The sequence below is a fragment of the Portunus trituberculatus genome, chromosome 22, assembly GCF_017591435.1.
Source record: "Portunus trituberculatus isolate SZX2019 chromosome 22, ASM1759143v1, whole genome shotgun sequence".
Classification (NCBI taxonomy): Eukaryota; Metazoa; Arthropoda; class Malacostraca; order Decapoda; family Portunidae; genus Portunus; species Portunus trituberculatus.
In genome coordinates, this window is record NC_059276.1 from 5320276 (window position 1) to 5342029 (window position 21754).

Sequence of the window (21754 nt, forward strand, 5' to 3'; positions counted from 1 at the left end):
ATGTGTTATATGAACATGCATTGCTATAGAGATGAACAGACAGGAAGTACGTAGTTACCCAAGTGAATGATGATCTACTTCAGTTTAATTCATGAGATGGAGTGAGGCAGACAGTTTGCTCTGCCCTTGAAAAGAAATTGCAGACTCTGGATTTATTCAGAACATTTTATAGAAGTAACAGTGCACCTCAAAACCTAATTAATTATATATACTGATGATAATATTTTCCAACAAGAAAGTAGAATTATTAATATCATTTGAGTTGTAGTTTTTAAGATACTACCAATACTAACATTGTAACCTGACGCAACCTGCAGGATGACCCATCTTCACCGTGCCCCAGTGACCGCCTCAGTGTAACCTGGGCTGACGGGGAGCGGTCGGTGTCCAGCGATGGTGTGTCACTGGTGCAGAGAGGCCCAGGCAGCACACCTGACCAGCCATCCATCAACACCCTGGTGCCTGGTGGGTGTGGACTGACTCACTGCTGGCTCACTCACTTATTTGTGATTGAATGATGGCTAATTGCTGATTGACTGAGTGATTGAGGGTCGATTATTTGACTGACTGATGGACCGACTGACTGACTGACTGACTGACTGACTGACTGACTGACTGACTGACTGACTGACTGACTGACTGACTGACTGACTTCAACATTTTATGACTGACCAATTGATTAACTGATTGAAGGAATGACTGATTGATTGATTGACCAATTGATTGAGTGACTCATTGACAGACTGACTGATTGACTGATGTCCCACTTTCACTTCAACTTTATGCACAGCATGTTTTAGCTTCTGTGTCCATAAACAACAGTTTGAGCAGTCACCACATTGAAGTGCAAGAGCTAATTAGTGATTTTTTTTTTCTTTGTTAACTCTGGAATTCCCCACCCATGTATGTTTTTCTCCTGCCTGTGACATAATTTCAAGAGGGAAGTTTCAAAATGCTTATCCTCCAATTTGTCTATTTAATCCATTCTTTAAGGACTGGCATCTTAATGAGCTTTTTATTTTAAGCTCTTGGCCAGTGCCTGTATTACTTTGAAAATATACATGTGTTACATTGTTAGCTTATGACAACCACCAGCTTGTGGGAGTCTGCTGGAGGAGGCACAAGAGTCAGCCCTTCCTGAGAAGCAACACCAACACCACCAGCATCAGCAGCAGCAGGAGGATGAGGAGTATGGAGCAAGTGTGTCTGCCATCCTGAGGCGCTCCAGTTGTCGGGGCGGCTCACGGCGCAGCACCAGGAGGAGGAAGAAGCCCAGGAGGACCAGCACCGTCACCACCAGCTCGGGGGAGTACGTAAAGAGAGAGAGAGAGAGAGAGAGAGAGAGAGAGAAAATAATACATCTCATTAGTTGTATGCGTTTGTAGCTGTATATAAATGTATCCATGTCTGTCTTTTGTTTACATATGTTATTTCAAGGGTTTGGTGTATCTCCCTGGCAGGACAGTGGTGGAGGTGGATGGACTGAGTGAGGAAGAGGAGGTGGCAGAGACGCTGAGGATCCACAAGGAGGTAGTGGCGGGCGTCAGGCTGCAGCCGTGGCCCATAGCAAGGTGGGGGAGCCTGCAGACACTAGGGCTGAGTCCCTAGACCGATGGATTGAGTGAAAATAAGACATCAATACTGTATTGAAGAGAGAGATTTGTTAGACAGGGATTGTGCAACACACTCAGCATCACACACTGACACTAAAAGTAAACAGAAAGACGAGGAATTTTTTAGTGAATAAAGTGTACTGTTTTAGTTGTAAGCAGGTGGTCTGATAGAGACTGCAAATAAAAGTAGAACATTAACAATTTTAACAAAGACTCTGCTACAGATAGAGTTGAGAGTAGCACATACTAATATTAAAATGCAGAAAGATAAGGAATGTACTGGTGAAGGGAGCAACTACTTTTATAGAAATGGTATCATCATCATCACTACCATTAATGCTGTTTTACTTAAGTGACAATAATGACAGCAACACTAGCATGATAATGGACAGCACCTAACGCACACCCAGGAAGCTGCGTCTGGCCAGGGCGTCACGGGAGTACATCAGGCGCCACGAGGGAGAGCTGGAGGAGCGTCTGGCCCAGAGCACCAGCACTTGGGACGTCCTGCTGCACTGCTTCATCCGTGCCAGGAGGGTGAGGCCCACACTGCACCCTGAGAGATGGGCAAAGGGGATGACTAAGAGATTGTTTTCTTCATAGTGTTTCTCTTATTTGTTTTCTCTCTCCATCATCCTCTCTCCCTTCCCCTTATTTTTATCTAGTTTCTCTCCAGCGTCTTCTTTCCTTCCCTTCATTTCTCTCTAGTTTCTCTCCAGCTCAATAGTTTCTCCAGCATCCTCTCTTGCCTTCCTTAATTTCCGTAATGGTGCTTGTTTACAGTATACATCTCTCTCTCTCTCTCTCTCTCTCTCTCTCTCTCTCTCTCTCTCTCTCTCTCTCTCTCTCTCTCTCTCTCTCTCTCTCTCTCTCTCTCTCTCTCTCTCTCTCTCTCTCTCATTCTGTACATTCATCTGTTTACCTTTTCTTTATTTAAGCAAGAGACATGAAGCTAACACACTGCTGGCTCTGTGGCAGGTGCTCCGGGGTGGTGTGCGGGCAGTGTACGTGTGGGTGTCTGGTCTGGAGCCATGGCAGGGTCGCATCAAGACCATCGAGTCACACTTTGGCTCAGCGGTGGCCTCCTACTTCACCTTCCTGCGTTGGGTGTTGGGCCTCAACGTGGCACTGGTGGCACTCCTGGCAGCCTTTGTCATCATCCCAGAGGTGTGAGGGAGGCAGGGAACAAACAGTATAGGTGTTTTGGGTGTTTTGGGGTTTAGAATGCTGCCATGCTTTTGTAGTTAATGTTTATATACAAATATTTATTGGTATCTGAAAATGTGTGAATGATGCAGTGATTTGACCTTTAAGTAATGGGGAAGGTGCTAAAGGTGCATCATGACACCTGAGGAGCTGCCTGACTCTGGTTTAACATTGACTTTTGCATGCAGTTCCTGGCTAGTGACCGGGACAGTGCAGGGGAGAGGAAGTCCATCCTGCCTTGGGAGCGCATCTCAGCATATGACTTCAAGGTTCTGTGGGACTTTGAGGGAGTGATGAGGTACTCGCCTATCTTCTATGGCTACTACAGCAAGGACCCTTACACCAGTGAGGGCTACAGGCTGCCACTTGCCTACTTCCTCACCTCTCTTGCCGTCTATGCCTACAGTTTTGTGGCTATACTGAGGAAGTGAGTGTTTGTGTATTGTGCCTAATGACCTTCTTGTAGTACAGGTGTATACAGGATTTGAGGGAAGTTTGTCTTATTTTTACATTTATATTGTTTACTTTGATCTGTGTGTGTGACCTAGATGTAGTGTGCAGGATTGAGTCAGTAATGTTGTGTCTTTCCATCTGCTTTACTCAATATTAAAGTCATGGGTGTTCATGCATTGATAACCTCACCTTCCAACTTATTCCAAGCCTCACTCCTTCTGTCTGAAAAGCAACATTTCTTGGTGTTGTTTAGATGTCAAATCTTCTACAATTTGCACTTGTGACCATTTTGTCTTCCTCTACCCCTTGTCAGAAGAACCAACTTCTCCAATTTTTATCTTGTTAATTTTAAAATATTAGAGATTTTTTCTTTACATCTTTCTTGCAGCTCCCTTCTGATAACTCTATAAATCTTTGCCACACAATTTTCTGTTTTCTAATCTCCCTATTACTTTCCAAAGATTGATAAGTTAATGATTTCTCCAGGATCTTCCTTTTACTGCCTCTACACAGCACTAAGTTTTGTGGTCCTTGTCGCACCACATAGGATGGCTGCCAACTCTCGCATGTCCAAACTTGCTGAGGACGAAGAGTGCACTTTCACGTGGCGTCTGCTGGCCAGCTGGGACTACACCATTGGCAATCCTGAGGCAGCCCAGAACAAGGTGGCTGCCATCAACACAGGCTTCAGGGAGTCACTGCTGGAGGCAAAGGAGTCAGAGAAGGAGGAAAAGAGGTGAGTTAGGGACCAGAGGAGAAGAAGGGAAAAGAGGTGGGTTAGGGAGTGGAGGAGGAGGAGGAAAAGGAAAAATCAATGAAGGAGGAAGACAACCGAAGGATGAACAAGAAAAAACAAAACATTGCTCAACACTCACTACTCTCCTGACAGTTGGAAGCTGCGATTGCGACGCTTGCTGGCACATTTCATTGTGGTGCTGATCATCGTGGCCAGTGCGTACGCTGTGGTGCTGCTGGTGAAGCGCTCCGTGGGGGTGGACAGCTCTGCCTCCTGGTGGCAGCAGAATGAACTCACCCTCACACTCACCCTCATCTCCTTTGTCTGCCCAAACCTGTTTGATGTAAGTGTGGTGTGCAGCATTAAGGAATGGCCTATGTCTGTTAGGATTCACCGGATTAATTTACAGGTTTACAAGTCTAATAAACAAACAACTCTTGCACTGAAGAGAAGTGCTACTTTTGACTTTATCTGATATGTTCGCAGCTGGTGGGGATGCTGGAGGCACGTCACCCAAGGAACCAGCTGCAGTGGCAGCTGGCACGCATCATGTCCTTCAACTTGCTGAATCTGTACACCCTAATCTTTGCCCTCTTCTCCAAGGTGGATGACATGGTAGGCTATGGATGCACTGCCACACCTCAGGAATGAGTGACCATGAGAAAGAGGAGAGACTTGTAGTTATTCCATTTCTACATTAACTTTCTCTCCAAAAACTATATTATATACTTGTACTCATCAACAGGATATATTTAGTTAGAAGAATATGTAACAATTTGTTTGCATATAATTGTTAGATATTTTTAGTCATTTAGATCAAATATGTAAAAATAATATCTAGAAACTAAATTGCTTTAATTTCATTTCACTTACATTTTTTATTGCAACCTTCCCAGACTAAGGATCTTGAGGAGCTGAAGGAAAACCTGACTGCTGTCCACATGGAGGAGCTACAGATGCTCACCACCATCACACCCTGGACACCCAACACCACCATAGCTGACCCCACTGACGCATCCATCACCTACAATGCCTCGGTGTACGCCCCCACCCCCTCACTGGGCGATAGAGTGAACCTTGGTGTAGTGGAAGATGGCATGACCAGCTTCTCCTCCACCCTGCCTGCTGTCATCCTGGACACGGAGGCTTCACTCAGCTCTACCTTGGCAGCATCGTTCCTCACTGCTGCTTCACTCTCCAAGTAAGACCATCACTGTCTCTTATACATGTCTGAGTAAGTTTAAGCACCACTTTTTTCTCCAGTTGGCTGTTTTGCGTCCATCTATTCCAGCGCAGCCAGCAAAATGCCTTATTGCTTCCTTCCACCTCTTATGTTCTCCTTTCCTATCTTGTCTTTTTCCTTCCTTGTGTTGTTACATTCTTGACTGTCTTCTTTTGTCATTCATCAGTTACCATTTTGTGACGTGTTGTATTTCACTAGATTGTTGCTGCCCAAGGGTGACCCAAGACAGAAGACACCTCCACCTGGCTGCCACGTGCTCCCAGTCACCTGTCCTTCCACTGTGCCTGCCTCCACAACCTCAGCCACAGCCTTCTCCACCACTCCACCAACCTCCACCCACAAGCACACTGACTGGGCTGAAGTGATCTACGGCTTGGGTGGTGATGGTACACTCCTTGGTGATGAGCCGGTGTACTTGGGTGAGGATAACTTAACCACACCCAGCTGGCTTTCCACAGAGTCCACACAGGAACCTGGTGGAGATTATGAGAATTATCCAGCAGAAACAGACAGTAGTGCAATCTCTTCTGACCCTCGTGTTGATGGCAGCACTCCTAATACTTCCACTTCTAGTCCGGTTCCTATTGAAGCTGATGGAGTGTTTAGTAATTACACATCAGAAGCAAGCACTAATATAACCTCTCCTTACCCTCATGTGGCTAGTAATACTGCTATGGCTAATACTTTGTCATCCACTCCTGTGATTACTGTTGGTGCAAGCAATGGTAGTAATAATGGTAGTCTGCATCTTTCTGAACCTGAGCTTAGTGGTGATGGAGGATTCTCAAATGGCACTGAACTAGATAAACCATTCAGAGCACTTGGCAATGAATCCAGCACCATGTCATTAGAGGTGTTAGAAGGACACACCACACCACCACCACCTAGTGTAGCAACAACACCACACACTCTTGACAAGTCTGAGCACTTTGCAGAGGTCTCAGGCACCACTAAGGCTATCATTGAAGGTCCCCCGGAATATGCCAGATTAGAAACCTCCACAGAGGCTACTGGTGCCAAGGAAGAAAACTTTTTAAAACTAATGAAACTGACACCTGGCTTACCAGGAATCTTCCACATGCTTGGTGACTTGGAGGAGGAAGAGGAAGCAGAGAATAGCATGAGGACAGTGACAGTGCATGATGTGATTAGGCAGAAGAGGAAGGTTGATGCTGTCCAAAATTCTCCATTACCACAAATCCAGACTCAGGATAAGGAAGCTAAAATAAAAGGAAGAAGCTCATTTAGGAATTCACCAATTTTAGATGAGCAAAAACAGTTAGATGTCACCACTGAAAGGGAAGAAGTTATGGAAGTAAAAGAAAGAGAAGGAAAGTCAACTGGGATCTTGCACTCACCTGATAATCAAAATGGGGAAAATCATGTTATAACTGAAAAGAAAGAAATAATGAAAACAGATGCATTGAAAGATAAAACACTCGAAGTGAAAGAAACAAAGGGAAAAATCTTAGAAGTCAAATATTTTGAAGAAAATATGACTAGTAATTCATATGCAATAAATCACAAAGAAAGGGAAGGTCAGAAAGTGAAAAACCTGGATAAGGAAAACCTGTCAGTGAAGAGAGCCAAGCGTGTGATCAATGATTATGGTGGGATAGATGTCAACGATGCTCACTACCTCCCCTCCTTTGGTGATGATCCAGAGGACAATATGATGACCTACGACCCTCCCCCAGACAACAGCCTACCCATGGATCTAGACACAGGAGACAATGCAAACAATCCAACCGAGACCAGCTCCACACTGGACAGTATTGAAGAAACTAAGGATAACTGGGGTACTAGAATGGTGCTGCCAACTGTGGTGTCTTACAATATATCAACGACTGACAGGGATTCATTTTGGGCGCAGTTCTTGAGGGGTACTGCAGAGGGTGATGAGGCAACACTTGAGCCCTCGATGGTGGGGGAAGAGAGCGGGACAACTGTGGAGAGCCTTACGGATTTGCCTGTTGATGCTGAGGACTGCTTTGTTATGGTGTGTGAAGGTGAGTGAAAGGCTCCCCTGCCTAGACTATAACTGTCCTCTATCCATATCTGTATTTTGATCTCTTATGTGTTCTTTTTTATATGTTTTCCTAGCTTGTAACAGAAGCATCCATGTGTTCCTGCTTTCCTTGTGTGCTCCTCTCTTCTCATTGCCGTACTGCACTCATACACTGTTCCCTTAGTCTATATCTGTGCTCTATCCATATATATATATATTATCTTTGTTCTGTTCTTTTTTTATGTTTTCTTGGTTTGTGACAGGAGCCTCCATTTATTTCTGCTTTCCTTGTGTGCTCCTATCTTTTCATGTCTCACTTCATTTTCTTCAGCACACTTTGTTCCCTTAGTCTATATCTCTCCTTTATTCATAGCTACATTTTTATCTGTGTTTTTTTATATGTTTTCCTAAGTGAATGCTTGTGACAGAAGCCTCCATTCATTCCTGCTTTCCTTGTGTGCTTCTGTCTTTTCATTATGTTACTTCACTCACTCCACCACATTTTGTTCCCTTCTCAGCTTAAATTACCCTCCTATATCTCTTATTCATGATTAGTGGATGTGAACTGCTTGTGTTGACTGAAGGACTTGCTTGATATTGGGTTTTAGTTATACTTCATGCTTATATTGAAAGACTTGGATATACTAAATTACTAAGACTGAGAATTATAAAACAGACACTATATTATTATAAGTTTTAATGGATATTCTTTCTCACTGTTTCTCAGAGCCACCCACCACCACCACCACCACCACCACAGAAACACCCACAGCGTCACCAACAACCTTACCACCACCCACACAGCCCACAACTCTCACTATGCACCCGACCCCCACCACACCTGAGCCCACCACCCCACACCCCTTCCTGGTGCAGCCCATGAAGAACAACCCTGAGAAGTGGGTGTCCTCGCTGCCCAACAAGTCACAGGAAAGACTGAGGAAACTGTGCTGGGAGACAATGTTTGGCCAGGAAATCATCAAACTGACTGTTATGGATCTGGTGAGTGTGTTTGTTTTTCATCCTCTCTTTAACTTGATCTATTGTCTTTTGTTAACACTGGGACCACTGAAATATCTTGTTTGGATGGCTATGAAGAAGGAATGTGGGGTTAATTTCATCTGTTATGTAATGTATTTGAAAGTTTGTATTTGAACAGATTAATATAAAGAATAAGTCCTTTAAAATTTGTAGACAGTTATGGTGAAGACTTCTGTGTATTTATTCTATTATTGTTTATTTTTATTTATTAATCTATATTACATTTATTATTATTATTTTGCTTTTATTTATCTTTTTTGTATCCATATTTGTTTATCTTTATATTTTTATTTTTCATTTATTTATTTATTTACTTATTTTATTTACTCATTTATTTTTATTTATTTATTTATTATTTTTTTTTTGTGTGTAAAATTCATTCCTAAACACCAATTGAATAACAGGAAACAGCCTTCAAGATCACCCTGACACACTAACAGAACTCTACACACAAGCAACCCTTTTTGTGGCCCACAGGTGTTGACAGTAGTGTCAGTGGTGATGACAGAGTACGTGCGGGCTGTGGTGGTGCGGCTGCTCAATGGCTGCTTCTGCTGGGACCTGGAGAAGCAGTTTCCTGGCTATGCGGATTTTAAGATTGCCGAGAACATTCTGCACTTGGTCTACAATCAGGGGATGGTCTGGTGAGCTGAGGCTTGCTGCTGTACCATTATCATTGCTGTTTGACTGTTTTTATGGCTATGCTGTATTCATATTTTGTTTTATTTATTTCTTTTAGGTGTTTTTATTTTCTTTCATTTAGCTTGCCTCATCTTTGTCTTTATCCTGCCTCTTCTTTGTCTTCCTTCCACTTTTATATGTATCTCTTCTTCTAATGTATCCAGACCAGTTCATCCTCTTTTCTTGTATTTTCTTCAGCTCTGTTCTCACAAGTATCTATCAATTTGTCAATATCTAACACCTGTTCTTCATTATGGCATTAAAAGTCAACCAATCAGTTCGCTCAGTTGTAACAGTGCACCTTTCCCTCATCCCTTGGACAGGATGGGAATGTTCTTTGCTCCGGGGCTGCCAGTACTCAACACCTTCAAGCTGGTGGTGATGCTGTATGTCCGCTCCTGGGCTGTCGTCACCTCCAATGTGCCTCCTGAGACAGTCTTCAAGGCCTCAAATAACAACAACTTCTACCTCCTCCTACTGCTTACCATGCTGTTCCTCTGCACGCTGCCAGTCGGGTGAGTGTTTTGTGTTGTTGCTTTGCTAGTTGTGCTCTTTTTTAGGTAAGAGGGGAAAGCTGGCCAAGGGCAACGTAAAACGAAAAGAAGATCCACTATTTGCCAGTTTCCTTGTAGGTCCGAGAGAGTTACAAAAAAAAAAGGGGGATAAATGTCTTGAAAGCTCCCTCTTAACCCCTTCAGCACCAGGACTTGTTTTTATATTCACTCTGCTTACTATTTCGTGACTTTATACAGCTTCAGAAACTCATGCAGGAGGAATTAGAATAATGAAGACAGGCCTTTAATCTTCTGACCTCCATAGACCCTTCCTAATGTCAATAATCATCATCTAATCACACACAAACTCATGGTAAAAATGCATCCAGGTACTGAAGGGGTTAAATGAAGTCATGACATAGGAAGTTCAAAATACAGAAGCAGGTAGGGAGTTCCAGAGAAAGGTATGAATGATTGAGAATACTGGTTAACTTTTATTGTTGAATGCCTATGAAGTTCACGTCCATCGTCACACAGCTCTGGTCTCTATATATTCTTTGCACATTTGCAGTCTTTCTACAGTGTTACATTATCTAATATATTACCAATGCATTTCTCCCTTTTTCTTCTCCTATCCACACTTTACCTAATGTGATGCACTTTCCAGATATGCTGTGGTGTGGTTGGCGCCGTCGTGGCATTGTGGACCATTCAGTGACTACCCTAGGATATACCAGCTTGCTACTTCAACCCTGATTGGAGGACTGCCACCAACTCTCTATCCCATCATTGACTACATTTCCTCCCCTGGTGTGGTCATTCCTGCTGGCCTCCTGCTAGTCCTCATCATCTACTACCTTGTCTCTCTCACCGCTGCATTGCGGGAGGCCAACAGTGACCTGAGGGTGAGTGTGGCTGAGTCATGATTAGATTAGAATATTGACTACAGTGGCTTTTCCTGTGTATTGTATAACTGTGTGGTGAAAGTTTGGAGCATAGTCTTGGAACACATCATTGTCTGCAGGAAAAACAATTCATTTAGTTCCCGTAGCATTGTTTTGTCTTTAAAAACATCTAGATTTTGTCAAATAAAATAGAACTTGTTATACTGTTATAAATGAACAAGCAGAGGATTAAAAGATGAAGGAAGTAATGTGACTTCTCGACCTCACAGGACCAGCTGCGCCAAGAAAGGTCAGCTGAGAAAAGGAAGGCTTTGGAATCTCGCTCAGGAATGAAGAGGAGAAGTGAGACTCCCACATCCAGGTCAGTGGTTTATGGTCAGGTCAGGCCAGGTGACATAGCCTGTAAACACAATAAAGAACAAAGCTTTTTATTTGTAGATTTAAGGATTTATAGATTGCATGTTTGTAAGTTGAAATTCATTTATAGTATTGTGTTGTGATGTATATGGCCAACTATGGGGTATAGATTGGTGGTATATAGATGGATAGTATTGAGTACTAATGTGTGTGACAGGTGGAGCCGCGTGGTGCCCCTCACCCCCCTCCCACGGCCCCGGCTGGATGCCACAAGTGACCCTGAGAAGCTACCTGCCAAAAAGCCTCCCTCAGGTGTGCTTCAGGCTGGTGACTGGCTTGGCCACTGCTGATAAGACACAGATAAGATAGTGCCTAGGAATGGGTGGAGGCTGAGTTAGGGTTTGAAATTGTTCATAAAAGATTACTTATTGTATTGAAATAGTTTCTTATTTGTAAATGTAATATTGTGTGATATGTTTGTTTTACACACAGTACTTGTAATACATAACTTATTTTTCTGTCAGAAATTGGTTATTTTTCTGTCAGAAATTGGAAGAACAACTTCATGATTGGACCAATGTCTTGTTTAAGCTAAGGCAGGAATTTCTTTTCATTAAATACTTTTCTGTGCATTTCATGTTTTAATGCAAGAACTGCTTTATGAACAGATTATGGACATGTTCCAGCTTTGTCTCCTGAGGGTGAGGATGGCCCCATCATGGCCCTGTGTGACCCGCCGCGAGGCAAGGATGATGGACCATGGCCTGATGACATGACCGACCTTGGCCACTCAGAGGTTTTTGATGATTCTCTGTCTGAGTCACGCCAGGTGAAGGCACGAGAGGCTGCAGAGGGACATGAAAAGAGGGCCAGGGATTACTTTGAGAAAGAGAGAGACACAGAGCAGCAGCACAAGAGCAAGACAAGAAAAAATTCCTTCCCAACACAGACAAAGGAGGAGGAGGACAGTTCATTTAGAGTGCCCAAGGGAAGACAAAAATCATATGGAAGTCAGAACCGAGGCCACAGAATAACACAGGAGAGGAAGCAGTCAGATGAAAGCCTCCACAGGGACTCCCCAACCAAGGTCAGGTCCAGCCACAGACAGTATACAGACTCACCACGGGAGAGGAGGAGGAGTTCTGGCTCACACTCAAGCAAACACAAGGATAAGCTTCCTGAGGACATACAGGAGGCACCAGATGGCCCACACCAGGACACGGGCAAACACACCAAGACTCACCGTGGACTGGCTAAGAAAGACTCTTCAAAGTTACCTCCTGAAACAGAGACCCCGACAAAAGGTGTTCTCTCCACACGTCACCGCAGGGAACACTCTATACTGAAGCTAGAGGATCTGAAGCGCACCACCAGTGGACAGCAGAAAGGAGCAGGCACCACTGTTCCTGCCAGCCAGCAGTGCAGCAGTTCAGATGACTCCCAGGGCATGCAGACCATACCTGTCATCAAGGTGGTGTAGTGGATTGTGATGAGGACTGAGTGACTTGCTTTTCATTCTTTACTGCTTATAGTCTGTAGAGTAATGGAATCTTGTTGTATCTTTGTTGATGGAGATATTTTTCATCATTCAGTGGATGATTGGAGTCGTTATGAAAGGTCTGAATATAACTACTACTCACTCCTTTTCAGCTCACATAGCCTGTTGATCCAGGATAATTCATCTAGCTTACTTCATAGATGTTGATGGAAATAGCACAAATTATTTACAGGAGACTTACAGGAATGTTATCTTCTGCACATCAAAAACTTGAATGTTCCCTCTTCCACATTTCCTAATATCTAATGTACACATAATTTGCATCAGTACCTTGTCTCATCAAATATCCTGCTACCTCAGACATTTTAATTGTTTGTTCTTTATTTCATTCCCTTCCTTCCTTAGATCAGCAAAGAGGACAGTGTGGAGCGGTCTCTTCAGCAAGCCAAACTGCAGCGCCAGGACAAAACACAGGATGACCCCGACAACACAGAGGGCAGCCAGCAGTCCTCCAACAGCAGGCCAGGTGCTGGCTCGCCATCGTCTGGACAGCACAATAGCAGTAGTGTGGAACTGAAACATGTGACAGGGAAGGACTCCACAAAACCAATGACAAGCAAAAAATCAGCCCCAATTGAAACCAACCTAGATGAACCCTATTTTCCCGAGTCAGACACGGCTGCCTTGATTGAGAAGAGTGATGTTGAAAAGCTGCCTCTTCAGCTTGCCACAGAGGAGGAGTCTGTGATCCTTAGCTCAGATGAGGAGTCAACATTACTTGATAAGTGAGGTGAGGGAAAGAAAGTGCTAGTTTTTAGACAAATCTATAGAGCAGTGAGGTGAGGGAAGGTGCACAATTTTATATTTGCTTCCTGATTGGGAAGTGAGGTGAGGGAAGGTGGTGGTAGTGTTTTGTAGCTGTTTCTGACATACAAGGAGCAGTTTTGTCTGATGAATTCACCTGCAGCACTCATACATACAGTATATAGGTTAGAGGAATAATTGGTAATGTTAGATACCTCCCAAATATGTACTTAGGTCTTGCACTGTGTTATCGTAAGGACTGTACTGTTTGCATTTCTTGCTCAACTGTATCATACACCTGTGCTTTGTATGTCATTCACCTGCACTTCAAAAGATCCTTCTTGATGAGAATTGTTTAGACAGATCATTTGGAAACCTAAACCTAAAATACTTGGTGTGTCAAGTAATGGGTTTTTGCTTATATTTAAGGATATTATAAATATTTAAATGCTTGCTTCAACTACCAGAATATTTATTCAGCATACACCATAGAAAATTGACAAAAGGTTTAACACGAGTATGCCAAGAAATGTAAAGAGACTGTTCAACATGTTAATTTCTCCGATCAACCTTATCTTGCCTTTCTGCAAATAAAGAATATCTAGCATGACAACTGACAGTGTTCCTTAATTACAAGGAAATATTAAGTTAAGGTTTGTAAGCCAGTTACATGTACTAAATATAAATAAAGAAAAATCATTAAAAGAAATCAGTTAATATCAACAAAAGTTGACATTAAAATGAACATCTACATAAACTTCATTGCATCAGACAAGTGGATTTCATAACACACTTCCAAGCATGATAAATAACAGTGCATATCTTCACTTAACAAGAACTTCACTTTAACAAAACACAGAATCAAAAAATGGTTTACAAGTTCCAGTCTTGACAAATGACAACCCTTTATTCCCTTCAAGTGAGGGCAATTATCTCCTCCAAATGAAGGCTGAGAGGAAAAGTCTATAAAAATACAAACTGAAAGCAAGTTAATTTACCATAGCAACACACAACTCCAGTTAAGCCCAGTACAACAGATGAGTGTTCTTCCTAAGGACAACTAAGGGTCTGTAAGCTGTAGGTGCCAGGTCTGCCCAGTTGTAGTACAGCTTCCTGTATCCAGCACATAGAACCTGAGGAAGCTGGTTCACTCTTACTTCTTCTTGCTCCCGGGTGGCTGTAATGGCTGGCCCTTGTCTTTGCCTCGCAGACGCAACCCTGAGGAAGCAATGCTCATGTTAGGAAGGTCTTTGTGTGGGAAGATTAAATAACAGAGTACTTCAGTGTCTGTTTGGAGAGAAAAGTCTTTGGTGGCTGAGATGATGTAGTGTCTCAGATGTACTCAGTAAACATAGAACTTAATTGAATGATTGATTTCTTGGTTGATTGATTGATAAAACATTCTTACAGTGGAAAAATGGTCATATGGTGCCATGCATGAAAAGTGCCAGCATGTTATTATCTGGTTAAAAGAACAATGACCTTTGTCTTTGTGTATGCAAATAATTTCCAGAGGAACAGTTTTATAGCAGTCCATTGTATAACTAAATGAACAATAACGATCCACATCGCCCTCTCTACCACAGCCCAAGTTCGGCACTCACCGATGGCCCTCTCTATTTTTCCGAGGACACTCTGATTTGGCACGGCCTTGCCCTGCTCGTATTCCTGGATGACCTGTGGCTTCTCATTAATGTGCTGCAGAAAGACAGATTATAAGCATCTAGAGGTAAACTTGTGGAAATTTTACAAAAAGTAATGATCTTGAAAGTATTCAAATAAACATTAGCACATGTACAATGAAACTGAAGATCGTATGTAGCTGATAACTAACCATCAATAATACTGCATCAAAACATGACATTAGTTGAATTATACATATTTAGCAACATATGAACGAGTTGTGTTTGAATTCAATGAGAAGACTCGGTAGAATTTACCTATGTTGCAATACCTGACATGCACACTTTGGATGACTTGACACAATTTAAATTCTGTCTGTTAAAACAGAGGAACTACATTACAACATCTGTTTAGCAACAAAACCACAAACACCAAACACTCCTCACACATAAGCAGCAAGTCCTAAACAACAGAATATTACAAAATTCATATATGGGAAAACACAACTATATATCTTCAAACAAACACACTTACAGTAGCAAGGTCCTTCTGAGTCCATCCCTTAGACTGCCGTCCCTTCTGAATGAGTCTGCCCACATCCACAGTCACCTTCTCGTGCTTCAGCTCCTCAGTCTCTCGGTCCAGCTTGGCCGTGTTAAGGGAGGTGCCGTGTTGCTTGTTGGTGGCCGCCCCATCTGGTGTTGACACAGTCGTAGTAATAGTAGGTGTAAGACCAGAAATACGAGTACTATAGCAATAGGTGAAAGTATTAGTAAAAGAATTAATATTTAAAGTAGTGTGTAAGTAAAATTAAACAATCTTGGATGAAATACTTACATTTTGAGCTGGTTTCCACCTGGAGGCCACTTCTCCGGGCCTGATTGACAGCCTGCAGGGAAAATATTCAATGAGTTACATGAGGCTAAACAGATTAGCAGGCAGTAGAACTGTTTGTGAGTTAAAAGTATTTTGGTAGAGCGAGGAGACTAGGCTTGTAACCGTCAAGTTGACCTTGAAAAAGGATTAGTTCACCTCACTTAGGCCCCCCACCACCGCGGTTCCCCCACCCTGCCGTCACCAAGTATTTCTATTTGTTTGTTAGCTTTCTTCTTGTGAGTTAACAGATTGTAAATTAGTATGGCAGTAGCTACTGAGGTATATCAGAGTGTGATTGAGAGCGTGAAAGAGAGTGTTGAGGTGGGATTGGGCTAGTTTGTTGTGTGTGAGATGTGTGGGCATGACAGGAAGGTCGTTGACTTTTCTGAGTGTATGGTGTGTAGGCTCAAGAGCGAGAATTTAGTTCTTTCTCTTGAGCACCGAGAATTGCGAGAGGAAATGAGAAAGCTAAGTGAGGGGAAAAGTGTGAACGAAGTTTTCATCTTTGAGTTGAAGGAGGAGGTTAAGAGGCTTGGGGAGGCAGTGGAAAAAATTAGGCAGGAGATCAGTGTTAGGCCGAAGGTTGGACCTTCTGAGGGCGACAGGGTGGCTTGGCCCTCTGTCGGGAAGAGCAGAGTGGGGAAGAGGGAGCAGGCGAGCCAGACTGGGAAAGATAGTAGTCAGGATGGGCAGAGATGGCAGGTTGCGAGGGAAGGAAAGCGGAGGCAGTTAGGGAGGATAGGACTAAACCTGTTGAGTGTGAAAATAGGTTCGGTTTGTTGGAGGGGAGGGAGAGTGAGAGGAGTGAATGAAGTGGTTGTGGTGAGTGAAAGGAGAGAGAAGGGGGTAGAGGAGAGGAGGAGGAGGGTTGTGCCTAGCACACCTCAGGTGTGTGTGGTGGGTGACTCTCAGGTTAGGTATTTAGATAGCACTTTCTGTGGGAAAGACAGGGATAGGAGGACGAACGTGTGTATGCCTGGTGCAGGTGTGAAGGCAGTGAGTGAGGAGGTGCAGAAGAGGTTGGGGGATGGAGAGGGAGGGTGTAGTAGTTTTGCACGTAGGTGGGAACGATGTCAGAGCAGGTGGGTCGGAGGAGTTAGTGGCAAGATTTCGGGAAATGTTAGGCAAGATAAGGGAGAGTGGTAGGAGGTGTGTAGTGTCAGGAATCTTGCCTCGTGTGTATGTTAGCAGGAATGGTTGTCTAGAGCCATTGGTGTGAATGATCGGGTAAAAGGGATGTGTAAGGATGTGGGTGTCAGCTTTGTGGATGTATGGGATAGGTTCTATGGGCGAAGGGATTTGTATGCTAGGGATGGTGTGCATCTGAGTAGGAAGGGTGTGGATGTGCTGAGTGGATGTCTGGAGGGGAGTTGGGATGGAGTGTAGGGGTGAGGTAGCAAATGCATTCCAGAAGAAAGATGTTAGACATAAATTAGATAGGATAAACAGAGATAGTGAAAAGATTAGGAAAGATTTCCAGGTGCAAATAGGAGAGAATAAGATTAGGATTCCAAATAAGGAGACAGCATCTAGGAAGGTAGCAGGACTTAAATGTTTTTATGTAAATGCCAGGAGTCTTAGGAACAAGAAGGACGAGTTATCTAGTTATATAGTTGAGGAGGACTTAGATGTTGTATGTGTCACAGAGGCATGGGTAAATGAGGAAAAGTTTAGGAAAATAGGAAAGAATATGAAGTAGATGGATACATTATGTATTTACACCAGAGAATTGGTAGGATAGGTGGAGGAGTAGTTATTTATGTAAAAATCCTTCATTTCCAGTCAGGTTAATGGTATTAAGGTAGATAACAGAGTAGAGTCCTTATGGCTGGATGTTAGAGTAAACAAAAGTAAGGTTATTAGAGTAGGAGCTTTTATAGACCACCTAACCAGTCAGCAGATGTAGACAACCTTATGGTAGATGAGATAAATAGGGGTGTACTAGTCAGACAATTATCTTAGGGATTTTAATCTTAAGTCAGTAAACTGGGAGAGGATGGTAGGAGATGCTAGTGAAAATAAGTTTATGGAAAGTTTTCAGGATAACTATTTAGTGCAGATGGTAGATAAACCTACTAGGGGAGGAAGGTTTTAGACATAGTACTAACAAATATTGAGCATTGTTTAAAGGAAGTTGAGGTAGGAGAGACTTTAGCAAACAGTGACCATCATATAATTAGATTTATCATTAATTCCAGTAGGGATAATATAGTGAATAAGACTAGAGTCCCAAACTATCAGAAAGGCAATTATGGTAGGTTACGTCAGTTATTAGGAGAGGTAAACTGGGAAGATAGTTTTGGAAATAAAACTGCACAGGAGATGTGGGATATTTTTAAGGTTGTAGTAAAGGGTATAGTGATGCAGTGTATCCCTTACAAAGATATAAGGCAGAGAAACAGGAAGCCATTATGGTGGACTCATGAGATAGGTAGCCAGATCAGAGAGAAGAAGAGGGCATACAGAGAGTTGCAGAAAAGTGGGAAGATGTAGATTTGATTAGGTACAGACAGGTCAGGGATGATTTGAGTAAGGTTATAAAAAAAGTAAAAGGCAGGCAGAGATAAAACTAGCTAGAGCTGGGAGTAAAGATCCCAAAAATTATATAGTTATTACAAGGTCAGTGATAAAAGAAATAAGGATAGGATTGGACCACTCAGAAAAGATGGTGTAGTAGTGGATCAAAATGAAGACATAGTAGAATTATTGAATGAACAATTTTCTTCAGTATTTACTAGGAAAGAATAGGAAATCCTGTTACAAACAGTGCGACGAGTAGTTTAAGAGCTTTAGAAAATATTGATATAAAACCGGGAATTATTAGGAAATTTATTCTTGAACTAGACGATAGGAAAGCTAGTGGTCCTGATGAGCTACATGCCAGAGTACTTAGGGAGGGTGTAGACAGTATTTCTGAAGCACTTAAGTTAATCTTTGAAAGATCACTTAGGTTTGCTGAGATACCTCAGGACTGGAAGTTAGCTAATGTTACTCCAATATTTAAAAAGGTAGGAAGGATGATGCGAATAATTATAGACCGATCAGTTTAACTAGTATAGTATGTAAGATACTAGAGAAAATCATTAAGGGTAGTATTTGGGAGCATTTAAATGAGAATAGATTAATTAGAGATACCCAACATGGCTTTAGATCAGGGAGGTCCTGTCTTACAAATTTGCTCGATATCTTAGAATATATTACCAAGGAGTTAGATGATGGAAATAGCATAGATGTTATATATCTAGATTTTAGCAAGGCGTTTGATAAGGTACCGCATAGGAGGCTAGTGTACAAATTGAGACTACATGGGATAGGGGTAGGTTAGTTGATTGGATTAGTGAATGGCTTTCTGATAGGAAACAGAGTAGTATTAAATGGGGCAATGTCTGAGTGGAAGGAAGTGGTTAGTGGGGTACCCCAAGGATCAGTGCTAGGACCTCTTCTTTTCTTGGTGTACATTAACGATTTAGATATAGGAATTAGTAGCAAAGTATCAAAGTTTGCAGATGATACTAAGATAGCATGTGCAGTACAGGGTGAAAAGGACAATTACAGAATACAACGAGACCTGGACAGGCTGATAGCATGGGCAGACAGGTGGCAGATGGAGTTTAATTCTAAAAGTGTCAGGTTATGCATTTAGGTAAAGACAACACAAACTTTAACTATGAGATGGAGGGATGTTGGCTAGAGGCAGTAGAGGAGGGAAAGGATTTAGGAGTAGTGATAGACAGGACTATGAAATTTTCAAAGCAATGTTTAGAAGCAAGAAATAGGGCAAATAGGATCCTGGGTTTTATAAATAGAAATGTTAGTTATAAAAGTAAGGAAGTGGTACGTAGCTTATATAATTCCTATGTTAGGCCCCATTTAGAGTATTGCATACAGGCCTGGTCACCCCATTATAGGCAGGATATCAACATGTTAGAAGCAGTTCAGAGAAGAGCAACTAGGATGATACCTGGAGTATAGAGATAGATTAAATGAATTAAACATGTTTTCATTTGAGAGGAGATACAAACTACATAGATGTGAGATCTTTCTTTACCTTAGAGGAGGGAAATAGGACTAGAAATCATGGCAGGAAGATTAGAAAACAAGGCTGCAGGTTAGATATAAGAAAATATTTCTTTAGTCATAAGGTGGTAGACTTCTGGAATGCATTGCCAGAGAGGGTTGTAAATAGCACTAGCTTGACAATGTTTAAAAACAGATTAGATAAGCACTTAAATTTATTAGATTTATAATTATGTATAGCACTGCATGATAGTTTTTATAAGAAATTTACGGTAGTTAAACAAGACATGATCCCCATGTATGGGGATCACAGATTGTAGAGGAATTCGCTGCAGGACTTAGCCCTGTTAATGGGTCAAATATTTAAAATTAGTATATAATGTATTGTGTACTTGTAAGTGTATCTTTAAGTACTAATGATGAGGTCGCTGTGCGACTGATACAGGATAACCTAGATGGGCCCTGGTGGCCCTTTGTTATCCTATTATTTATGTTATGTTATGCCTTGGGTGGTGATCTACATCAAGTGTCAAGGCTGAACAAAAGCCCCTCAGGTCTTGGTGTCACATTGGATCTAGTTTATTTCTGTGCCAGAGTTGTATCTTCAGAGATTGTTCTGCAGGATTCAGTCCCGTGACAACCTCCCATGGTAAGTTTAGATGAATTTCTTGGCATTTCTGCAATGTTTCAAAGGCAGATGGCACTGTGTGAGTCATACTGGCCCTCAGTGTCCTGGCAGTGTCCTTACAGAGCCAGATCTCTGTCTGTAGATCAGGTTCTTATTCCTTCTATCACACTACAAAGGAGGCATTACACCTAATGACCAACAAATAGATTGGTGACTAGGCCTAACTGTCTATATACCATACCTCCCCACCTGGCACTGCCCTAAAAGGTGGCCCAGACAAAGCACCACACACACACACTGTTAGCCCCACCAGTCCCTCTTAGGAAGGGACAGTACAGTGAACCACCACAGTGCATCCCAGTACACCCCCGGGAACTTTGCGACAACACAGCTGGCCTGTCTGGAGCAATGCCTGACAGAATACACTGGTTAATCCCTACCCAGTCTTAATGAGACCAGTTATTGTTCATGCATCAACAGCACAAATCCTTGTCATCTGGGCTTGCTGTGGTCACAGTCACCCCAAAAGTCACCTATTGTGTCCCTGGTAAAGCTGCTAGCTGGTGCCCTGTGGTGTCCTGTCCAAACAACACTTAAGGGCAAGAAGAGGTGAATATTGATTGAGTGACCAATGGGTTAGCTGGACGTGTAGTGCATCTCCTTACAACGCGCCTGGCCTAACAGATGGTGAAATAAAGGCAGGGGTGAATGGTGGGGTGCACTTGGGCACTGCTCTAGTGATGTGGTGAAGCAGTGTGGGGTGCGTGAGGCAAGTTGAGAGGGTGAGGGAAGCGAGGAAGAGACCCACATGTAGCAACGCAAATATCATCCCTGACAAGCCTGCAATAAGGCACACTGCTAACACAGAGTCACGCACCACCATGGCCACGTCAATTAAAGCTAACCTAACATTCCCCAGCGAGGTGGCGGGGCAGGCCGCCTCAATCCTACACTGTACCACGCACACACTGAGTCACCCCAGCCCATAGCAGCCCTCACCTGACAACCACAGGACCATCGATGAGGGAGATAAAAGCAGAAAGAAGGTGAATATCGAGATGGCAGCGCACGGCGGGGTCCAATCTGTCAGGAGCACGCCATTGCATCCCTATTTTACACCGTGCAACCCCTTTCCTGTACTTTACCTGCTCACTTTTCAGCTGCGAAGACTTCTGAGGTTTCTTTCTTAACACTGTCACGGTGTCCCAGTCGCTCTCTGACATGGTGGTGGTGGCTGGAAGGGAGATATTTGGGTCTGGTTCTTGCCACGATCTCCTGCTGGACAATGTACACACCCTCTCCCGGGACGGTGGCGGAGCAGGTTTTATTCAGATATCTGGCGGGGATTTACTCCTACACCTCTAATCCTGGTGGCTCTAGCTGCTCCCTGGAATGCTTCTCTTATACTATACGTATCACATCCTGCCTCAGTATTTATGTGGGAAACGTGCATCGTTCTTTCATCATGTTACCCTCTAGATCTTTCCTAATGTGCGGCTGTGTGTGTGTGTGTGTGTGTATATATATATATATATATATATATATATATATATATATATATATATATATAT

The 21754-nt window shown here is 42.8% G+C and overlaps 2 protein-coding genes across 8 annotated transcripts in view; one reads left to right on the forward strand and one right to left on the reverse strand.

Moving 5' to 3' along the window:
- LOC123507406 overlaps nt 1-13744 on the forward strand; it is an 18202-nt gene extending 4458 nt beyond the window's left edge. For 4 of the 5 annotated variants that reach the window (XM_045260224.1, XM_045260219.1, XM_045260221.1 and 1 more), the window contains 19 exons: nt 318-465; nt 1096-1309; nt 1461-1571; nt 2024-2150; nt 2592-2780; nt 3008-3246; nt 3820-4008; nt 4162-4351; nt 4495-4623; nt 4905-5209; nt 5450-7260; nt 7987-8261; nt 8778-8944; nt 9305-9496; nt 10143-10380; nt 10650-10741; nt 10955-11049; nt 11406-12208; nt 12641-13744. In XM_045260224.1, the coding sequence (XP_045116159.1) occupies nt 318-465; nt 1096-1309; nt 1461-1571; nt 2024-2150; nt 2592-2780; nt 3008-3246; nt 3820-4008; nt 4162-4351; nt 4495-4623; nt 4905-5209; nt 5450-7260; nt 7987-8261; nt 8778-8944; nt 9305-9496; nt 10143-10380; nt 10650-10741; nt 10955-11049; nt 11406-12208; nt 12641-13024 (5898 nt within the window). In that variant the 3' untranslated portion in view covers nt 13025-13744. The remainder of the gene's footprint in view (nt 1-317; nt 466-1095; nt 1310-1460; nt 1572-2023; nt 2151-2591; nt 2781-3007; nt 3247-3819; nt 4009-4161; nt 4352-4494; nt 4624-4904; nt 5210-5449; nt 7261-7986; nt 8262-8777; nt 8945-9304; nt 9497-10142; nt 10381-10649; nt 10742-10954; nt 11050-11405; nt 12209-12640) is intronic. The other variant, XM_045260223.1, reaches the window with a different exon arrangement.
- On the reverse strand, nt 13495-21651 carry LOC123507409 (endothelial differentiation-related factor 1-like). 3 transcript variants are annotated; one of them, XM_045260233.1, is made up of 5 exons: nt 21329-21651; nt 15500-15551; nt 15197-15357; nt 14644-14737; nt 13495-14257 (listed from the first exon to the last, which is right to left on the reverse strand). In XM_045260233.1, the coding sequence occupies exons 1-5, from the start codon at nt 21404-21406 to the stop codon at nt 14193-14195; spliced, it is 450 nt and encodes a 149-aa protein (XP_045116168.1). In that variant the 5' UTR covers nt 21407-21651; the 3' UTR covers nt 13495-14192. The 3 variants fall into 3 exon arrangements, with proteins under 3 accessions (XP_045116168.1, XP_045116165.1, XP_045116164.1); XM_045260230.1 differs by lacking the exon at nt 14644-14737 and having other exon boundaries at nt 15197-15354; nt 21329-21610; XM_045260229.1 differs by lacking the exon at nt 14644-14737 and having other exon boundaries at nt 21329-21607.
- Between the last annotated feature and the right edge of the window lie 103 nt (nt 21652-21754).